The 20,877-nt window shown below is 39.4% G+C and overlaps 1 protein-coding gene across 7 annotated transcripts in view; it reads left to right on the top strand.

Moving 5' to 3' along the window:
- ULK4 (unc-51 like kinase 4) overlaps positions 1-20,877 on the top strand; it is a 609,379-nt gene that overhangs the window by 481,697 nt on the left and 106,805 nt on the right. For all 7 annotated transcript variants that reach the window (XM_032408919.1, XM_032408921.1, XM_032408920.1 and 4 more), the window contains one exon: positions 2,319-2,504. In XM_032408919.1, coding sequence (XP_032264810.1) covers positions 2,319-2,504 — 186 coding nt within the window. The remainder of the gene's footprint in view (positions 1-2,318; positions 2,505-20,877) is intronic.

The raw sequence follows: 20,877 nt of genomic DNA on the forward strand, positions 1-20,877 counted from the left end.
AAACTTACACAAATGTTCTCTTAGTAGTTTTACTTGGGATAGCTCCAAATTGGAAATAATTCAAATTTCCTTTAAGGAGCAAGTAGTTAAACTGGTACATCCATACCATGGGATACAACTCAGTAATAAAAAGAAATGAACTGTTGATATTCACAAAAACTTGGATGAATCTCAAAGAAATTATGTTGAGTGAAGAAAGCCATATGTACTATGTGCTTTCATTTATGTAACTTACTTGAAACGACAAAATGGCCAATAGGTTAGTGGTTGCCGGGGATTAGAAATGGATGAGGGAGAGAGTTGGCTTTTGCTATGAAAAGAATCTTTATGATAGAATTGTTCTTTATCTTAAGGTAGTGGGTGTCGCCAAATCTACTTATGTGATAAAATGGCATAGAACTAAATACATATGTATACACACACACAACACACATGTAAAAGCAGTAGAATCTGAATAAGGTCAGTGGATTATATCAATGTTAATTTCCTGGTTGTTCTATTGTACTTTAGTTATGGAAGATGTTTCCATTGGGGAAAATGGGTGAAATATGTATGATATCTCTCTGTACTGTTTCTTACAACTACATACGAACCTACAGATATCTCAGAATAAAAGATTAATTCACATGCAAAAAATGAAGTTGGACCCCTGCTAACACCATATTCAAAATTAACTCAAAATGGATCAAAGACCTACATGTAAAAGCTAAAACTGTAACATTCTTAGAAGAAAAAATAAATGTAAGAGCTAAAAGTTTTAAAAATTCTTAGAAGCATAAATCTCAGAACATTGGAGTAGGTGATGGTTTCTTCGGTAGGATACCAGAATCACAAACAATAAAAAAATAGATGAATTTGGATTCATCAAAATAAAATATTTTGTGCTTCAAAGGATACTATCAAGAAAGTGAAAAGACAACCCACAGAATAGGAAAACATTTTTGAAAATCTGCTAAGGGACTTGTTTTTAAAATATATAAAGAATACTAAGTCTTGATCATAAAGTGGCAGATGACCCATTTTATAAAAGGGCAAAGGATCTGAATGGACATTTCTCCAAAGAAGATGTACAAATCGCCAATAAGCAGATGAAAAGCTGCTCCCCATTATTAGTCATTATGGAAGTACAAATGAAAACCAGTGAGTTACCACTCTGCACCTACTAGGATGGCTGTAATTAAACATACAGATAACAGCAAGTGTTGGTGAGAATGTGGAGAAACTGGAACCCTCCTACATTGCTGGTGCTAATGGCAGCTTTGAAAAACAGTCTGGCAGTTCCTCAAAAGGTTAGACATAGAATTATCATATGACCCAGCAATCACTTCTAGGTATACACCCAAAAGAAATGAAAACCTACGTCTGCACCAAAACTTATACACAAATGTTCACAACAGTATTATTCATAATAGCCAGAAAGTGAAAACAACCCAAATGTTCATCAGCTGATGAATGGATAAACAAAATGTGGTCTATTCATACAACAGGATGTTTATATGCTAAACAATAAAAAGAAATGAAATACTGTTACATGCTATAGCAGGGATGAATCCTGAAAACATTATACTAAGTAAAAGAAGCCAATCACAAAGGATCCTATTTTTGTATGATTTCATGTTTCAGATAATGAAAAAACATTCTAAAATTGATTGTGGTGATGGTTGCACAACTCTGCATATACTAAAAATCCCTGCATTCTACATGTTAAATGAGTAAATGGCACAGGAATTGCATCTCAAGCTCTTACCAATAACCTTTTCATTTTTAAAGTTTTATTTTAAGATGCTTTGTAGTATGATTATTATTATTTCATACTATACCTTTTAATACAGAACAGAAACAATGCTCTCTGTCCCGCCGGTTTAGTCAATAATTTGGACACGGACAAGTTCAGAATGTTCCTTTGTATCTCCTAGGAAGTAGATTTTTCCTAAACAAGTCAATAGTGAGCAAGAACGGATGGGTCATGCTCCTGAAAATTCAGGCTATTTCCATTCCTACAGATGGACACACACGCCTGTGTGTATGTATTCACATATTAGGAATGCATATAAAATATATGCTGGTCCTCTGCTTGTTACAGGCTGTTCTTTACTGTGGATTAAAGAAAGGACTGAGGGACTTTCTTCTGATTTCATGCTATTAGCCATGATTCATTGTATGCATTTTGAAAGAGATTAAAAAAAATCCCGAGTTAGTCAATCTTTGTACTCACTTAGACTGACATTCTTCCCTTTGAGCCAAATTTTCCTGTGTTTCTTGAGGAATACCAACACTGTCCTCAATTAACTTAAATAGTCCTATTTGTTAATTTGCAGCTTCCAAATGAGGATCCTGAAATTTTTGAAGTGTCATCCAAATGTCTGTCCATACTGGTTCAGCTGTACGGAGGGGAAAACCCAGACAGCCTGTCTCCTGAAAATGCAGAGAACTTTGCTGATTTACTGACTTCTAAGGAGGACCCAAAAGAGCAGAAGCTTCTGTTGAAGATTCTCAGAAGAATGGTGAGTCCCTACAGAAACTGGGGCCAGGGTGGGTGGCTTCAGTGGCAGCTGATGGAAGAGAGTAGTGATTTTCTTCCACCTGATTTCAGTAAAAGAATTCCCAGGTACCTTTCTTGGCGGTCACCTCTTGATAACATTTTTCGCGTTCTGCTTGTCTATCTCCATATACATGTATTTTTTTTTATTCTGAACTGTTGAAGAATAAGTTAGAGACATCGTGCCCTCTCACCCCTTAAGGCATTAAATGTACATTTTCTAAAAAAATGGATGTTCTTTTCACCACAGTAATCAAAATCAAGAAATGTAACATTGATACACTTCTTTTACTGATGGGCTATGCATATTTCAATTCTGTCAATTGCTCCAATAATGTCTTTTAATGTCTTTTATAGCCTTTTTTTTTTTTTTTTTCCTGGTACAGGATCCGGTCCAGGATCACATATGTTGGTATACACTTGTCTTTAATCTGGACTAGTCCTATCACCTTTCTTCATCTTGCATGGCATTTTTGAAGAATATAGGCTGGGTGTTCTGTAGGCTCTCATTCAGTTTGGGTCTGTGTAATGTTTTCTGATGATTAGATTCAGGAAAACCCCAGAAGGGAAATTGTGTCTTTCTCACTCCTTCACACCCAGAGGCTCATGACGTCTGTTTGCCCCTTCACTGCTGATGTTAATTTTGATCCCTGGGAATAGTCGATGGCAGCCATTATTTTTAATGTTGCAATGGTTGTAAGATGGAGATCTTCTGACTTCCAACATTTCTAACTCCCAATATTCTACTTTAAGGAAGAAATTTCCTTTTGCCTCATTGGTTTTGTTTTATATTTTACAAATGTCTATAGCTGATGTTTATTTGAAAGTACTTTTGAAAACTGACTCATTTTCTTTTTACAGTAGCTATTATTCTGCTGGTTTGGAAAGCCATTATATATTGTAGCTATTGTTGAAATTAATGAAGGGGTGGAGGTCCCATTCGTCTATGCCATGTTCTGGCTTGTCAGTCTGTGTTTACCTCTAGATATAGATATCTTGAGGAGTCCGTTGGCAGTGGAGGCTACGGATGCTCCAGAGACTTATATTCAAGACAACTTTTGTGCCAGTTTGATAGACAACTGTAGTGTGTGACCCAGCTAAATCTATAGGGCAGGTTATGGGTGACAGATTGGAAGGGAGATAGAGATTTACCCTGAAATGATTTCTTTACAGTTTCTGACATGCCACCTATAGGGCCGGTTAGATTCTGTTTGGGCAAGAAAGTTAAATCCAGGTGATTTTGACCTGTATATGTGAAAACAGAAGTCATTTCTGATGCTGCTCATCCTTTTTCATTTTTTTAATTGAGGTAATATATATTATTGTATATATAACATATATATGTTTATATATAAAACATAATATATATTATGTATATTATATATAAATATTATTTATATATATAACATAAAATTTACCATCTTAACCAGTTTTAATTATACAGTTCAGTGGTATTGTGTGCATTCTAATTTCTGTCTCTATAAATTTGTCTACTCTCAGTCCCTCGTATAAGTGGAAGCATACAATATTTGCCCTTTTATGTCTGGCTTATTTCACTTCATGTAATATCTTTGGGGTTCAGCCTTGGTGTAACCTGTGCCAGAATTTCCTTCCTATTTAAGGTTGAAGAATGTTCCATTGTGTGTATAGACCACATTTTGTTTATCTTTCCATCTGTTGATGGACATTTGGGTGGTTTCTACCTTTTCTGCTCCACTTATTTTTTTTTTTGTCTTTTTATTATTATCACAATAGACTCATGGCATTTTCTTTTATTCAGTGTGTTGTAATCCACTGCTTTCTATTATGTGGCCAGTGAGAACCTCTTCTGAGGGGCTGTGTCTTTTGACATGCCCCCATCATTTTTTTTGAGCACTTCCATCTTTTTTTTTTTGTAATCATGTGTGTATTCTCTTGTTGTAATTGAAGTGTTGACAGACAATATTATTATTAGTTTCAGGTGTACAACATAGCGATTCAACAATTCCTTCTATACATTACAGTGTTCACCACAGTAAATGTGGTTCTCTGTCACCATACAAAGTTTTTTAAAATTATTGCCTATATTCCCTGTGTTGTACTTTTCATCCCTGTGATGCATTTATTTTATAAATGGAAGTTGGTACCTCTTGCACCCCTTCAGCTATTTCACCCCCCCCCCCAGCCCCTCTTCCCCCTGGCCACTACCAGTTTGTTCTCTGTATTTGAGTTTGTTTCTGTTTTTGTTTATTGTGTGTTGTAGAGTCCACATATAAGTAAAATCATGTGGTAGTTTTCTTTCTCTGTCTGACTTAGTTTGCTTAACATAATACTCTCTAGGTCCATCCATGCTGTTGCAAATGGCAAGATTTCATTCTTTCTATGGCAGAGTATATATATTTGTATAAATATGTATATATTGCATATATATATTTCATTGTATATTCATAGTGTGTATACATATATATACAAACACACATGCACAGACACAGACACACACAGACACACACATCTTTATCCATTCATCTATCAATGGATGCTTAGGTTGCTTCTGTATCTTGGCTATTATAAATAATGCTGCAATTGGTATTAAATATTTGGTAAAATTCTCCAGTGAAATCATTTAGGCCAGAAGATTGCTTTTTGGGAATTTTTAAATTATAAATTCAATTTCTGTAATGATTATAGGACTATTAAGGTGTTCACCTTAGCTGAGTTTTGTTACTTTTTAAAGATTTTGTCCATTTCTTCTAGTTTCAGAATTTATGAGCATAAAATCATTCAGAATGTTCTGCTATTATCTTTTTCAAATTAGTGTTTTCCTTTTCTTTGGTTAAATACCCAGTAGTGGAATTACTGGATCATATGGTATTTCTCATTTTTTTAGGGACTGTTTTCCACAGTGGCTACACCAGTTGACATCCATACCAACAGTGCACAAGGGGTTGGGGTTCCCTTTTCTCTACCTCATCACCAAAACTTGTTATTTTTGTCTTTTTGATTCTAGCTATTGTGACAGGTGTGAGGTGGTGTCTCATTGTGGTTTGGACTTGCATTTCCCTGTTGATGAGTGATGTTGAGCATCTTTACATGTATCTGTTGGCCATCTGTGTGTCTTCTTTGGAAAAATATCTCTTGAGGTCCTTTGCTCATTTTTTCATCAAATTGGTTTTTTGGTGTTGAGTTGTGTGACTTCTTTATATATATTGGATATTACCCTCTTATCGAATGTTATCACTTGCAAATATCTTCTCTCATTTAATAGATTGCCTTTTTGTTTTGTTGATGGTTTCCTTTGCTGTGCAAAAGCTTTTTAGTTTGGTGCTGTCCTGATAGTTTATCTTTGCTTTTGTTTCCCTTGCCTCAGGAGACATCTAGAAAAATGTTGCTATAGCTGATGTCAGAGACATTATTGCATGTGTTTTCTTCTAGGATTTTTATGGTTTTAGGTCTCACATGTAGGTCCTGAATCCGTTTATTTTGGGTATGGTGTAAGAAAGTGGCCCAATTTCATTCTTATGCATGTAGCTGTCCAGTTTTCCCAGCACCATTTATTGAAGAGACTGTCTTTCCTTCATTGCATATTCTTGCCTCCTTTGTTGTAGATTAACTGACCATGTAAGTGTGGGTTTATTTCTGGGCTCTCTATTGAGCACTTTCCATCATAACATGATATTCCAGGTTCATCTTCTACCTTTTTTCTGCAGCAGCCCTGGAGTTAGCCATTCCTCCAAGGAACCATGGAACTTTTTCCTGGAGTTTTCTTGCTTTTCATTTAGAAAACAAGATACAAAAATGTTCAAGGGTGAAATTATGAGGACTGTTTGCTTAACAGGAAGAACAGCCTGGACAGTCCCAAGAGTCCTATCCCAAGTTGTACCGTCGCATACAGGAAAGCTCTGCAAGTCACTGTCACCCTGATGTCTCTGACTTAGCTACCCAGGAATGCCCACCGTGTTTGCAGGCCAGCCATCTGTGAGGCGTGTTTTAAAATCTCCCAAAGCTTTCTAAATTACCCTGGGTCAGTCAGTGGTGGGTTCAAGTTGTGTAAAACACAGTCAGGGATTCTGAGGCCCATTCAGCTCAGCTGAGCCCTGGAACTTGCCTATCCTGAAACTCAGTTCTTTTTTTTAAATTTAATTTTAATATGTTATGTTAGTCACCATACAATACATCATTAGTTTTTGATGTAGTGATCCACGCTTCATTGTTTTCGTATAACACCCAGTGCTCCATGCAGTACGTGCCCTCCTTAATACCCATCACCGAGCTAACCCATTCCCCCACCCCCATCCCCTCTAACACCCTCAGTTTGTTTCTCAGAGTCCATAGTCTCTCATGGTTAGTCTCCCCCTCCAATTTCCCCCCCTTCATTTTTCCCTTCCTTCTCCTAATGTCCTCCATGCTATTCCATGTTCCACAAATAAATGAAACCATATGATAATTGACTTTCTCTGCTTGACTTATTTCACTTAGCATAATCTCCTCCAGTCCCATCCATGTAAAAGTTGGGTATTCATCCTTTCTGATGGCTGAGTAATATTCCATTGTATATATGGACCATATCTTCTTTATCCATTCATCTGTTGAAGGGCATCTCAGCTCTTTCCACAGTTTGGCTATTGCGGACATTGCTGCTATGAACATTGGGGTGCATATGGCCCTTCTTTTCACTAAATCTGTGTCTTTGGGGTAAATACCCAGTAGTGCAATTGCTGGGTCATAGGGTAGCTCTATTTTTAATTTTTTGAGGCACCTCCACACTGTTTTCCAAAGTGGCTGTACCAACTTGCATTCCCACCAACAGTGTGAGAGGGTTCCCCTTTCTCCACAACTGCTCCAACATTTGTTGTTTCTTGCCTTGTCAATTTTTGCCATTCTAACTGGTGTAAGGTGGTATCTCAATGTGGTTTTGATTTGAATTTCCCTGATGGCTAATGATGATGAACATTTTTTCATGTGTCTGTTAGCCATTTGTATGTCTTCTTTGGAGAAGTGTCTGTTCATGTCTTCTGCCCATTTTTTGACTTGATTATTTGTTTTTTGGGTGTTGAGTTTGAGAAGTTCTTTATAGATCTTGGATACCAGCCCTTTATCTGTAGTGTCATTTGCAAATATCTTCTCCCATTCCGTGGGTTGCCTCTTTGTTTTGTTGACTGTTTCCTTTGCTGTGCAGAAGCTTTTTATCTTGATGAAGTCCCAAAAGTTCATTTTTGCTTTTGTTTCACTAGCTGTTGGAGATGAATCTTGAAAGAAGCTGCTGTGGCCGATGTCAAAGAGGTTACTGCCTATGTTCTCCTCTAGGATTTTGATGGATTCCTGTCTCACATTGAGGTCTTTTATCCATTTTGAGTTTATCTTTGTGTATGGTGTTAGAGAATGGTCGAGTTTCATTCTTCTATATATAGCTGTCCAATTTTCCCAGCACCATTTATTGAAGAGACTTTTTCCCATTGCATATTTTTTCCTGCTTTGTCGAAGATTATTTGACCATAGAATTGAGGGCCCATATCTGGGCTCTCTATTCTGTTCCATTGGTCTGTATGTCTGTTTTTGTGCCAGTACCATGCTGTCTTGGTGATCACTGCTTTGTAATATAGCTTGAAATCGGACAACGTGATGCTCCCAGCTTTGTTTTTCTTTTTCAACATTTCCTTGGCAATTCAGGGTCTTTTTTGATTCCATACAGATTTTAGGATTGTTTGTTCCAGCACTTTGAAAAATGTCATTGGAATTTTGATCGGGATGGCATTGAAGGTATAGATCGCTCTGGGTAGCATAGACTTTTAACAATGTTTATTCTTCCAATCCATGAGCATGGGGTGTTTTTCCATCTTTTTTGGGTCTTCTTCAGTTTCTTTCATGAGTGTTCTGTAGTTCCTAGAGTACAGATCCTTTACCTCTTTGGTTAGGTTTATTCTGAGTTATCTTATGGGTTTTGGTGCTATTGTAAATGGAATAGTTTCTCTAATTTTCACTTTCTACAGTTGCATTGTTAGTGTATAAGAAAGCAACTGATTTCTGTGCATTGATTTTGTATCCTGCCACATTACTGAATTGCTGTATGAGTTCTAGTAATTTGGGGGTGGAGTCTGAAACTCAGTTCTATTCACACTTAGCACTGAGTTCAGTACATTCAGAGAGAAATGGCAGCAGATTAGTCGGAATTGTATAATGCCAGCACCCACTCCAAGACTGATTTCGTCCTTCCTCCTGTCTGTCCCACTGCTCCCTGTCCTTACCTCTGTGGCAACCATTTTTCAAACCGTTGGCTTACTTTCTGTTCTCATCTGCATATTACCAGGGTAGTGATGTGGTCTTGTTCACCTGCTTCCCTATCTTCATCACGTTACAGTGTCTGATCCATAAAAGGTAGTCAGCAAATGTTTATAACTGTGCTAGTCCCTGCATTGAGGACTTCTGGTGCAATGTCTCATTTAACAGCAACCCTAGAGGTCAGCCCATGGATCATTCCCGTTTTACAAGGTTCAAAACTAAGACTCAGAGAACTTAATTAATGTTCCCAAGGCCACCAAGTAGGAGACAGAGGATCTGATACCAAGTTGGATTGCCCCTCGCCCATGCTCTTTCCAAGCAGCTGGCCGCCTAGCCACTGCTGCCCATTACTGACATGGACTCTGTGGGCACTCATCAAGCTGACTTTGACCAAATTTTGATCTGGAAAGTACTTGAGAGATTTATTCTTTCATTCATGGAAAAACAAGTCATAGAATTCTTCCTATGTGCAAGTGTGGCACCGAGGATACTAGGACAGTAACACATTATCTTCCTGCTCCCTATTCTCGTGAGAGAAAAACACCCAGCTTCATTACAAAGCAGAATGCAATCCGTGCTACAGTGGAGGGGCCAGCGAAGTTCCACAGGAACAAACCCTTTAGGGATGAAATTGGCAAGGTCGTCCACGCATGGAAAGGAGGAAGTACATCCTGAGCAAAGGATCTGAGATTTATGGAGCTAGAATGGAAGACATAAGAAAAGGGCCAAGAAAGACCAGACCGTTCCAGTAGCAGTTTTAGTAGCCTTTGGAGTTGGGACACTATTTTCTGGAATTAGGAAATTCTGGCCTCTGAAACAAAAGGGCAGTGGCAGCATCTAATTGAATTCCAATTATCTGTACTGGGGAATAACTTTATCACAGTAGCTGGCATGTAAGGTCTACAATGAGCTGAGTAAGAAATGTCTATAAAATCTCTGCTTTTGTTATTGGCGGTTATTCATTTTCGCCATTCACAGTGTGTATTGTGAGCTCATTTTAGTGCTTTAGGGATGCATAGGTCCGACTGAGAGGGACGTCATAAGGCATGTAATTAGCCCACAGTTCGCTGTCCCAGTCTCCTCCATGGTATCCCTGCCAAGTTTCTGTAGAGTGGATGAGATCGGATAGGCAGATATGTAGAGGATAGGAACTCGAAAAATCCAGCAATGTAAGCAAAGCTTTCTTGTGGCCTTCAGGAGGCCAGCCTTTCAGGCTCATCTTACCTCACAGGACTAGAGGAACCAGATATGATAGAGAAGCAGAGACCCTTCTAGATTTATTACCTGCTGTCAGTAATTGGATTGAGGAGGGCTGATAGGTGCAGCCTCCTGATTGTAAGGTGTTAAGAAGGCAAGGAGTTAAGAAGACAAGCTCCTGAGGATCTTCCTCAAAGGATATTCACTGAGTGCCTACTTCCTCCAGGAGGACTTCTAAAAAGAAGGCCCTATGCTGTGGGGCTATCTCTTTTTAAGCCCTGATAGAGGAGTACCCTCCTTTTCCTAAAGCTGAGCGAGCTTGCTGGTTTCATCCAGAGAGGGACCTCAAAATACATGTGGCCCCATAATTTACAAGGCCAGGTAATAAGCATATCAGCGACAGGTAAACCACCATCATCAGAGAGCTGTCTTGGGGCATAAGGTGGCAGATCGCCTCTAGTGAGTCACACGAAAGGCCTGGATTCTTGAAATACCTGTTTATAGTCCCAAGCTTGTGACAGTGACTTTATAAAATCACAATTTTCAATAACTGATTCAAGATATAGAATGTTTAATTTGTGCTAATGGAGGTGGGATATGTTCTGCCCCTAGGGTGCTCTTCCTTATTTAGTCTGTATTTAGAACATGCAGAAAATGTTGAACAGACCTAAGAATGTAATTATCTATTGTAATTTATCAGAAAGTTGGGAGGTTTTATAATTATACTTTGTGCTCTGGCTTTAAAAATGTGATGGAATCTTTCAAGGCGCTCCCATGTTTACCTATCCCTTAAACTTGATATCAGTAGGAGTTTTCCCAGGGTAATGATTATAGATTAGCTACTCGTCACTTAATTAAAGCTAGCTTATTCCAACACTCAAACTACACATAAACCGCCACAGACTTATTCTGTTAAAACTGGCTTAAACTTAAACTATTGACTACTTTATGAAAGCAGAGAAGTGATCTGTGGGAGGGTGATGGTGAGATGCTCGATGTGTCTAATGCCTGTCAGCTGCCCACCTATCTACCTGGCGCAGCAGAGGTGGTAGGAGTGTAATTCAGGATCGCCCTCTAAAGAGGGTTAGTATTAAAGATTATTACATATATCTATCTCTTGGAGCCCCTTTACCCTACGGCTTTCAAAAAAATCTCCCTGTGCTCACCATCATTTTCCTTCCAAATTCTCATGTACGTGCCCTGGTCCTTTCATTCCAGCGTGGGAAGAGAGCTGCTCTGTTGCTAAAAATCAGTGTGACAGCACTTCTTCATGTACAGGGTCTTTAAAGCTTTGAGGAGACCACATGAAGAAACTGGAAATTCTGCAGCCATTCTTTTTCTATTTTAGGACCGGGATGAGCTGTAGATTTAGGATCAGAAAGGACCTCATTTCTATTAGAAAAGTAAAGAACTGTTTCTTGAGGTGTAACAGAAAGGCCAAATGATTCCTCTCTCTCTCCTAGCTTATTTTTCTCGCAATAACATCTTCTGTTCTTGCTTTATTAAAGGAAAAAAAAAAAGAGGAAGATTGGTGTGAAGCCAGTGAAATTTTTGAGAGAAATTCCATGCACCCAAATGAGTAAAAAGTAAATGTAATCAATTTTCGTGGAAATCTGATCACTTAGAAGGTTTTTCTGAAACTCTCAGAGATGCTCTTCTAGGTTTGCAAGGGGGATCTTTCCCTGAATCCGTTCACATCCATTTGTAGTTACATTAGACAAGCATTCTCCACCAGTGATTGCCAGAGAGTCGCAAGGTAATTGGGAACTCTCTGGATGACTGAGTTGTCTCTTTCCAACAAAGAAAAGCAATATCTTGCCTAGAATTTTTACTTAATTCCTTGAGCAAACATTCCTGAGCTTTTGAGCAAGACAGGCTCTGGAAGCAAATGGCCAGTGGAATAGAGTCCTTGATAGCCAGTCCCTCTCAGGACGGAGACTTCTGTCTTGCTGTGCAACAACCATCCAAGAGCCTGAGGGAGCATGTGGCTCTTTGCCATAGGTTTCTTCAGGATGTGCACGTAACAGAGAATCTTCCTTAAAATCCACTTTGAGCATGTCTCATCTTACCCCACATTTCCTTCATCTTCCCCTACGTGCACCCGCTCCCTCCTTCCCTTCCCACGTGAAGGCTCCTTGGCACGAGGCTGCTCACCTTCCTGGCCTCTTTCACAATCTGTTTGTGTCCCCTGGACAGCATAATTGTCCTTCTGTTTTGACTTTTCCTCAAAAGGTTCATCTCCCCTGCCCACTTCCTCAAATTCTTCTGGGAAAAACATTGTTCCCTACTTTCTCTAAAGAGATTGCCATTGATGGTACTTTTACCCCCCTTTTTATCACAAAAGTCTCAAAACCACAGAAAAGTTGAAAGAACAGTGTAATGAACACCAGTGTAATCAAGAAGTGTTATCAGAATTGTTACTATTTTACCATACTCTCTATTTCTCTGTATCTGTGTTTTCTGAATTATGTGACTGTAAAAGCATCCTGACACTTGGCCCCCAACAACATCAACATTGTCACACCCAAGAAAATAACAGTTTCATAATATTGATAATCTCCAGTTCGTATTTTCCTAGTTGTAAAAAAATGGCTTTTATAGCCTTTTTTTTTTTTTTTTTTTAGAACCATATAATTGTCGAGGCGCCTGGGTGGCTCAGTCAGTTGAGCGTCAGACTCTTGATTTTGGCTCAGGTCCTGATCTCTCAGTGTCTTGAGATTGCATCGGGCTCCAAGCTCATCAAGGAGTCTGCTTAAGGATTCTCTCTCCCTCTCCCTCTACCCTTCCCCCAACTCTCTCTCAAATAAATAAATAAATCTTTTTTTTTTTAAAAGATTTTATTAAGTCATTTGACAAAGGGAGAGACAGCGAGAGAGGGAACACAAGCAGGGGGAGTGGGAGAGGGAGAAGCAGGCTTCCCGCGGAGCAGGGAGCCCAATGTGAGGCTCGATACCAGGACCCCGGGACCATGACCTGAGCCGAAGGCAGACGCTTAACGACTGAGCCACCCAGGCGCCCAATAAATAAATCTTTTTTAAAAAAAGAACCATATTGTAGTCAAGGCTCAGACACTGAATTTAATTTTTTTTTTTTTTTTTTAGTCTCTTTCTCTCTCACATGTGCACACACTCTCTAAGTAATCTCTCCCCCAGTGTGGGGCTCAGACAACACAACCCCAAGATCAAGAATCACATGCTCTTCCAATGAGCCAGCCAGGCACCCCTTCTTCTCTTTTAATCTAGAAGAGTCTTTCGCTTTTTGTTTTTTTCCCCTAGGAAATTAACTTTCCAAAGAGCCTGAGTTAGTTGACTGGTAGAATGTTCAATATTCTGGAACATATGATTGTTTCTTCATGACATTTTTGGTGAGAATATCTCACTGGCAATGACCCCTCATGTTGTATCCCATAAGAAGCATACGATGCCGGGCTGCTCCACTTGTGGGAGAAGTTTAATTGCTTATTTAAAAGGGACTGTGTGCCACACCTCTCCATCTTGCAGAGATATTTCCCATTGCAATTACAAAGTAATCCTTGGAGAGATCCTTTGGCACTCTGCGAATATCTGTATTCCCCACAACTTTTTAAACCAAGGGGTAAAAACTATATAAATGGGATGATGTTCATGGAGCAAAAGAAATAGGTGATTTGTAAGCATGAGGGAGAGAACATTTGAAGTGTGGAAAGGACCAAGCTGCTGTCCTTGGCAACAGGTAGACTATCTCTCAGAAAGAGGGAAGACCTGCCAGAGATGCTGCTTCCTTCCACAATATTAATTCCCTGAGAATACACCCAGTGTAAATTGTAAGTAAAAAGCTAAGAGTCCTTGGAATTGTTTTATGTTCTGTAGCCTCCTAACAGCCAGGGAAGAAAAAAATAAGGAAAAAGAAACAAAAAAAGAAGCAGCTTACTCTGAAGGATCATTTATTTATTCAAACCTTGAATATTCCCATTTTCAGGGACTTATTATCTGGTTCAAACTGTAGTGATTATGGCTCACTCTGGAGTTCTCCTGATTTTTAGTGATCATTCTGACCATCAGCAACCCCACTGTGCAATTGTTGCTGTGCAGAACGCTGCAGAGTCTCTTGGTTATGTGGGATTTCCTTAATGACGAGCTTTTAACGAAACCATCTCAAAATAATGAGCATTCAAAGCATGTTAAGTATTAGGATGAACATGTTTGAAAAATACCTCCTTGTGGATGTGAACAGCAAAGAAAATTGTTCTGAGGGTCCTTCCCTTAAGAACATCTACATTAAATATTTCTAATTTTTTAATTTTTAAAATTATTTTACATATAATTTTCCTTTATATAATCTATATTAATTTTAAGAAATGAATTCTGCTGGTTGAAGGAAATATTAGTTAATATCTACATTCTGTTCATAGGAATATGTTTCTTTCCTTAAAAAGATTGTTTTCAAGTAGATACACTGTATATAACAAAGAACGAGAATTTGGTTTCAGGTTTTCAGTTTTTAAATAATCATAGAAAAAGCTAAAGATTTAAAAAATGTTTTTCAGTTGATATTTTAAATATCTGAGAGAGTATTTTATTTATTTTAATTGTTATTTATTTATTTTTTTAGAGAGAGAGGGGAAGGGATAGAGAGAGAGGAAGAATCTTAAGCAGGTTCCATGCAAAGCACAGAGCCTGATGCCAGGCTCGATCTCACAACCCTGAGATCATGACCTGAGCCGAAATCAAGAGTCAGATAACCTACTGAGCCACCCAGGCACCCCTGAGTGAGTACTTTAAATTGTAGCTTTTAGACAACTTGAATTTAAAAGTATATTATGACCTCTTCTTCATTGAGGGGGTAAGTAATTGATCAACAGAAGTACTTAACCAAGTTTAGGCATATCATTTTGTAACATAGGAGTTCCTTTTTGTTCCAGAACAAGTGATACTGGAAAAATAACCACTTAGTGTAAATTCATGTAAACTAGCCACCTAACAATTGTGGTAAATAATGATACGATATATGGTGGGACTTGATCTCAAAAAAATAAAACTAAAATTTATTAAAGTGAATTGATTTTGTCTTTTAACAAATTATAAAGGCATTCTTATAATGAGTTACTACTTAGTCTTTTGCGATACTGTGCAGAAAAGGTCTTCACTAAGAGTAACCACTCAGCAAGTAGTTATTAAAAGTGCCTACTCTGTGGCAGACAGAGTTCTAAAGGCTGAGGATGCAGCAGTGAACAACACAGACAAAAATCTCGGCTCCACTGGAGCTTCCTGGGAGAGATGATAGCCACATAGATGTAAATATAGCTATGTTGTATTTTAGGCAGTAAAAGCACTAAGAAGAAAAGTATAGCAAGAAAGAAATAAAGCGGGACATTTGCAACTTGAGATAATGTGGCCAGGGAAGGTCTACTGCAGTCCAGGAGAGTCCTGATCATGGCTTGCAGTGTTTATATTTTGGACAGATTTTGAAAGTAGAACCAGTAGTGTTTGCCAACAGATTGGATATAGGTCAAGACAAAAGGAATAGTCAAAGATGATTCCAATTTTGGTCTAAGCTAAACCCTGGATGGCCAGAACTCAGGGGGAGCTGGTTTTGGGGGAGAGTGGGGAAATCAGGAGCTCGGTTTGAGATAGGTTCTATGTGAGCTGCCAGTCAGACAACCAAGTGGGAGTGCTGGTTGGCTGTTGGATCCATAGATCTGGATTTCCAAGTAGGAGAGGTCTGGACTGGAGGGGGGAACGGTGGGGAGGTGGTGACCAGAGTGTGGGATGCTTACCATGTGGATTCTGGAGGGCTGCAATTAATGGTAATGACCAGGTCTAGGGTAAAACCATAGGAGTGAGAGTGGGAAGGGGTCCAAGGTCATTGGGTGGAAAGCCAAAGAACTGAGTAGTGCTAGAAGGATCCTGTCTATGGATGTTGATATTGCCTAGCACTGTGACAGGAGTGGTGTCGAGGACAAGGACAGTGAGCTGGGGACCAACTGATCCTGTAATTGCAACAGGGAAGAGTAGCAGATGGCATTGTCTGGTGACATGAGATTTAAAGCTGGGCAAGGGGGGATGGAGGAGGGATGGAGAATGGTCAGCAAGCGTCAGTGAGAACCAAGGATCCACCTCCAGGCCCCGTGGTTCAAGGGGTGTGAGAGACACTGGCAGGGGAAGCAGCATTCTGAGGGAAAAGCCTGGTTTCAGTTAGAGCAACAAAGTGAAGGGAACATCCTGGGAAGAGAGGAAGATACAAGAGATTTTGCTGGTGACTCGCCAAAGGGCACAGTGCACGAAGTTCAAGAGGAGAGATGAACAGGGAGCCCAAGAAAGGTCTGTACAGAGCCTTTTGGGAATGACAGTCCAGAGGAAGGGGGAGACCTGGGCTCTGCATACTGACCCATGTAAACTAGGATGAAGCGCATGAGGAGATTGGTCCTGACTGTTCTGGGCGGACAAGATGGGTGAGGCTGTGAGAGAGCCTGCAGCATTCAGGGACTCCTCCTGACTCCAGCCAGGACAGAGGTGACCCCACCTAGAGTGCTCCCTTTCCCATGAGAGTCAGCAGAGGGCTGGTCTTGCTCTGTGTGTGCATTTCCCACCTGAGCCCTGCCAAGCCGGCCTGTAGCCAGGCCCTTCCACTCCATCACATGGGGCTCCGCCAGTGATTCTGGACTTTTCTGTGTATGTCATCTTTCACATTATCACAATTGAATGATGGCACATTGTAATAGCTTGCACATTTAACCTTCTTAGCACCATCTTAGAATGGTTTTTGCCACACTGTTTAAGGTCCATTGCTATTCACATTAGTATTCCCTTTTGAAGTGCCTGTCCTATCTTCACACCTGAAGGTATTTGTCCCTTCTTCCGCTGGTGATCCTCCAATCTCTCTGCCAGACCTTCACTCTTCAAAGGCTTTGGGTGGGATTCTTCAACCATCACTGGCAATGATTTAATGAAATCATTAGTGAAATTTAATGAAATCCCATATGTTTTGCAAGATTGGAATTTCCATGTTGCAGTTGATTTCTATATCACAAGTAGGCTGACTTGTAAAAAAACATTTCGCCTAGGCCCAGGTGAGCACTTTCGTGTGTGAACGCCTGACAGCAAACCACCCATCAATTTATCGGGGAACTTATTCGTGCACCAAAGACGTGTGCTTCTCAGCTCAATCAGAGTTCATGGGGACTTGGGTTCTGAAAAATATTTGGGTAATAAGAACCCTCTGCCACCCTGTAATGACTCTTTCTCTCTTTTTTTTTTTAAAGATTATTTGACAGAGAGACGTAGAGAGAGAGGGAACACAAGCGGGGGAAGTGGGAGAGGGAGAAGCAGGCTTCCCACTGAGCAGGGAGCCCGATGCAGGGCTCCATGCCAGGACCCTGGGATCATGACCTGAGCCGAAGACAGACGCTTAACGACTGAGCCATCCAGGCACCCCTGTAATGACTCTTTTAACTTTGTAAATTTGATGATCCCACTCGCAGACATAGTTTGCATTTAAGAATTTGCCTTTAAAGTCAACCACCATAATAAATGACCCTCCTGATCTATGTCTGTAGACATTTGCTTTGATATCTTAATATTTTGATTTGCGGGGTTGATGAGTAAGGCTGAGCAAACCACACAGTCTCCTTCCACTCTTTCTCCCTAGAGCCTCAGGAGATGGTTGGGGAGGTTAGGTGGCCCATACAGGCAGTATGGAAAGACCAAATCTCATTAGCATCTTAGGGTGTTGAGCCAACATCCTACACTAGTATCCCAGGGGTACACATGGGATTGTTACTGAGATCTGCCATAACTTTTTGTTTCAGGGATTAGCTTTTCCAACACCATTGCTAAAAGAAATGTTTTGAAAGTGTTCCTGAGAATTATTTCTTGTGGCATCTTGCTTTTCTATTGCCACTCTCATGACCCTCTTTGAAGCAGGTAATGATTGGAACTCTCATTTCAAATTATCCTTCCCCTCTGGATTTATACACAGGATGTATTTATCCTTTCTTCAAACAAAGTCTCAAAGTTCTACACAGTGTATTTTTTCAAGATATTAAATACTTTTATTTACTATAAACAGATTGTACTTGCTTTCTATGAAATACCCCTAGGAACATGATAGATTTCATTAGTTGGGACTCCAAAATACTTAGTTTTAAGTACCACAAAAGTTTTTATGCCACTCGCTTTTTTTTATTCCTTCATTATTATGTCAAGAAATGAAGCCTGTTTATAAACTCCACATGGACCTTTTGTGTAATGGTTATGAGCAGGTTTTAATGAAATTTGAGAGTGTCTCTAGAGATCACAGATACCGGGGCCTTTAACATTGCAGCGTTGCTTAGCAACCTGGAAGTCATTACATTTCCAGGCTCTGTAATAACATGATATACTTTTCTTTGCCAGTCCCTGATGAGAATGTCAGGGAAATAATCCCTTTCTAAAGGTTGCACTCTATGAGTGGGCAGCAAAATAGATTTTCTTTTTTTTCTCTTCTCACAGTCTGGGCAGGTTTTAACTCACTGCACAAGTATTGTTTTCTGAATGTTTCATGTGACAGAATGAAATAGATTCTAAGATGATATTCTTAAAAAGATCTACTGTTCTGAAATTGATTGTAAATACCATAGAAATTGTTAACATACACATGTACCTTCACTGTGTTGAAAAGAAGATTTGGCTTATTCATTGACTACCAGTTAATGCAAGAATGTCTCCTTATTCAGTCCAGGTATTTGCAGGTACCAGACAGGTTTTAAGAGTATAGGAAAACCATATGTTTTAGGGGGGAAGGCTTGACTTATTGACTATCTTCGGAAAGATATTTTTGTAATTTTTCTAAAGCGGTATTTTTTTAGATTATAAAAGAATAGACGATTTGTACCTGAACCTAGCAGCATTGTTGATGATAGCCAAAAAATAGAACCACCCTAAATGTCCATCACCTGATGAATGGACAAATAAAATGTGGTATATCCAAACAATGGAATATTATCCAGTCATGAAAGGGAGCGAAGTACTGACATGTACTACAACAAGGATGAACCTTGAGAGCATTGTGCTAGGTGAAGGAAGTCACACACAAAATGCCACGTACTGTACAATTCCATTTATGTGAAACCCTAGAATAGACAAACGTATAGAGACGGAAGGATTAGTGGTTGCCGGGGCTCGAAAGGGAGGGGATGAGAGTGACTGCTAACACCTCTGGGGTTTTGGGGGGTGATGAACGTGATCCAGAACCGATCGTGATGATGGTTACACACCTTTGTGAATATACTGAAAACCAGTGAATTGTACACTTTTAAAATGATGAATTCTATGTTATGTGAATTTGTTATAAAAGAAAATTTACAGCATCCCAAAAAAAGAAAAAAGGGCATATATAGCCATAGTAGAAAACTTGGATATATAAGTAAAAAGAAGAAAATCATCCTTAAACTTGTAATCCATACAATTACCGTGGTTAATGTTTTGTTTCATTCTGGACACACATAACCTATATGTGTGTATGTATATATACATATGCACAAACACACACATACATTGACATATATTTCTAAATGATGTGAGATTTTAAATCATGGTGGTAAAAAATTCATATGTTTACCTTGATTGCCTCTACAAATTCCATCGAAATGATCAATATAAGTATAAAGATAAGCAAAAGTAAAAAAAAATTTAAAAATAAGCAAAAGTGCACAGTCTCACTGAAAACAGGGAGAAGTATCAGTAACAGATGTCTAATTTGGGAAATTTCTAGAAGACACCAATTAGTTTAACAGAGAGGGTATTCTGAATTTAGGAGACCTCAGATCACCACAGGCAAAGAAGCAGTTTTATTGAGAAGCTTTGGGAGAATCCCAGGCTCAGGGGCAGCAGGTGCTCAGAGGGAGGGCAGAGCCTGAGCCCTGGCGCCATCCTTGGACCTGCTCAGCATGGGAACATCCCCAAGGTGCTCTGTGGTAGCTATAAGGGTGACTGAATTCTGGGCTGGGCTGCCCTGGCCCCCCAGAGCCATTGCCCTCCACCAAAGAAAATGCTAAACCTTCTGACCCTGTTCCTCCTCTGAATTTAAGTCAACTCATTTCTCCTTCATTTCTCCAAGGGCAAAGGTGCCCGCTGCTCTCAGCAGCCTCTGCTTAGGGGAGATTCCCAAAGGAATCCAAAGTGAGATCTTACAGATTCCTGAGGTGGCTCATCAGGCTACCAGTACTCACTCATATAGATCTTCATTTATGATAATGAATAGACAAAGAAGAATCAATCACTGAACATTTGAGGAAAGTCTGTAGCCAAAGAATGCCCACATGTGAGCCAAAAAAGCCAGTGGTTACAGAAAAAAAAATAAGAAACAAGACTTTTAAAAAAATTCTAATTAGTATCCTCATAAAGACTTGAAAGATTATTGTATTCATAAAACAAAACATGGCTTTCGAATTTTAAAACCCAGTAGAGAGGTTGAGTAACAGAATAAACTCTGACAAAAGCCAAGTGAATTATTTATAAATCCAACTTGAAGAGTTCTTTCTGAACACAGAGTGAGAGAAATGTTCAGAACTGTGGCAGATGGATCCAGAAAATCCAACAACCTTTCATGGGAACAGTCTATTAGCACCACAAATTGGTGCTAAATCTGGTGATCCACCCAAATTAATTACCTTCTTGGCATAGGGAAAAGCGATCGAACCCCTGACTGTGGTATGTGGCCGTTTCCCCCACATCCTTCACAGGAGAGCAATTTGCTTATAGGCTATATGCATAAATCTATATGTATACTTACTGTGTATCTGTTTGCAAATGGCCCTCCTGTGGAGCTATATATACACACAATAAGCATGTGTGTGTGTATACATGTCTGTCTGTCTATATGTATGTATGTCAGGTGTGTTTTCTTTTTTTTTTTTTTTTTTTTTTTTT

Source organism: Phoca vitulina, unplaced genomic scaffold (assembly GCF_004348235.1).
Source record: "Phoca vitulina isolate PV1807 unplaced genomic scaffold, GSC_HSeal_1.0 scaffold10, whole genome shotgun sequence".
NCBI lineage: Eukaryota > Metazoa > Chordata > Mammalia > Carnivora > Phocidae > Phoca > Phoca vitulina.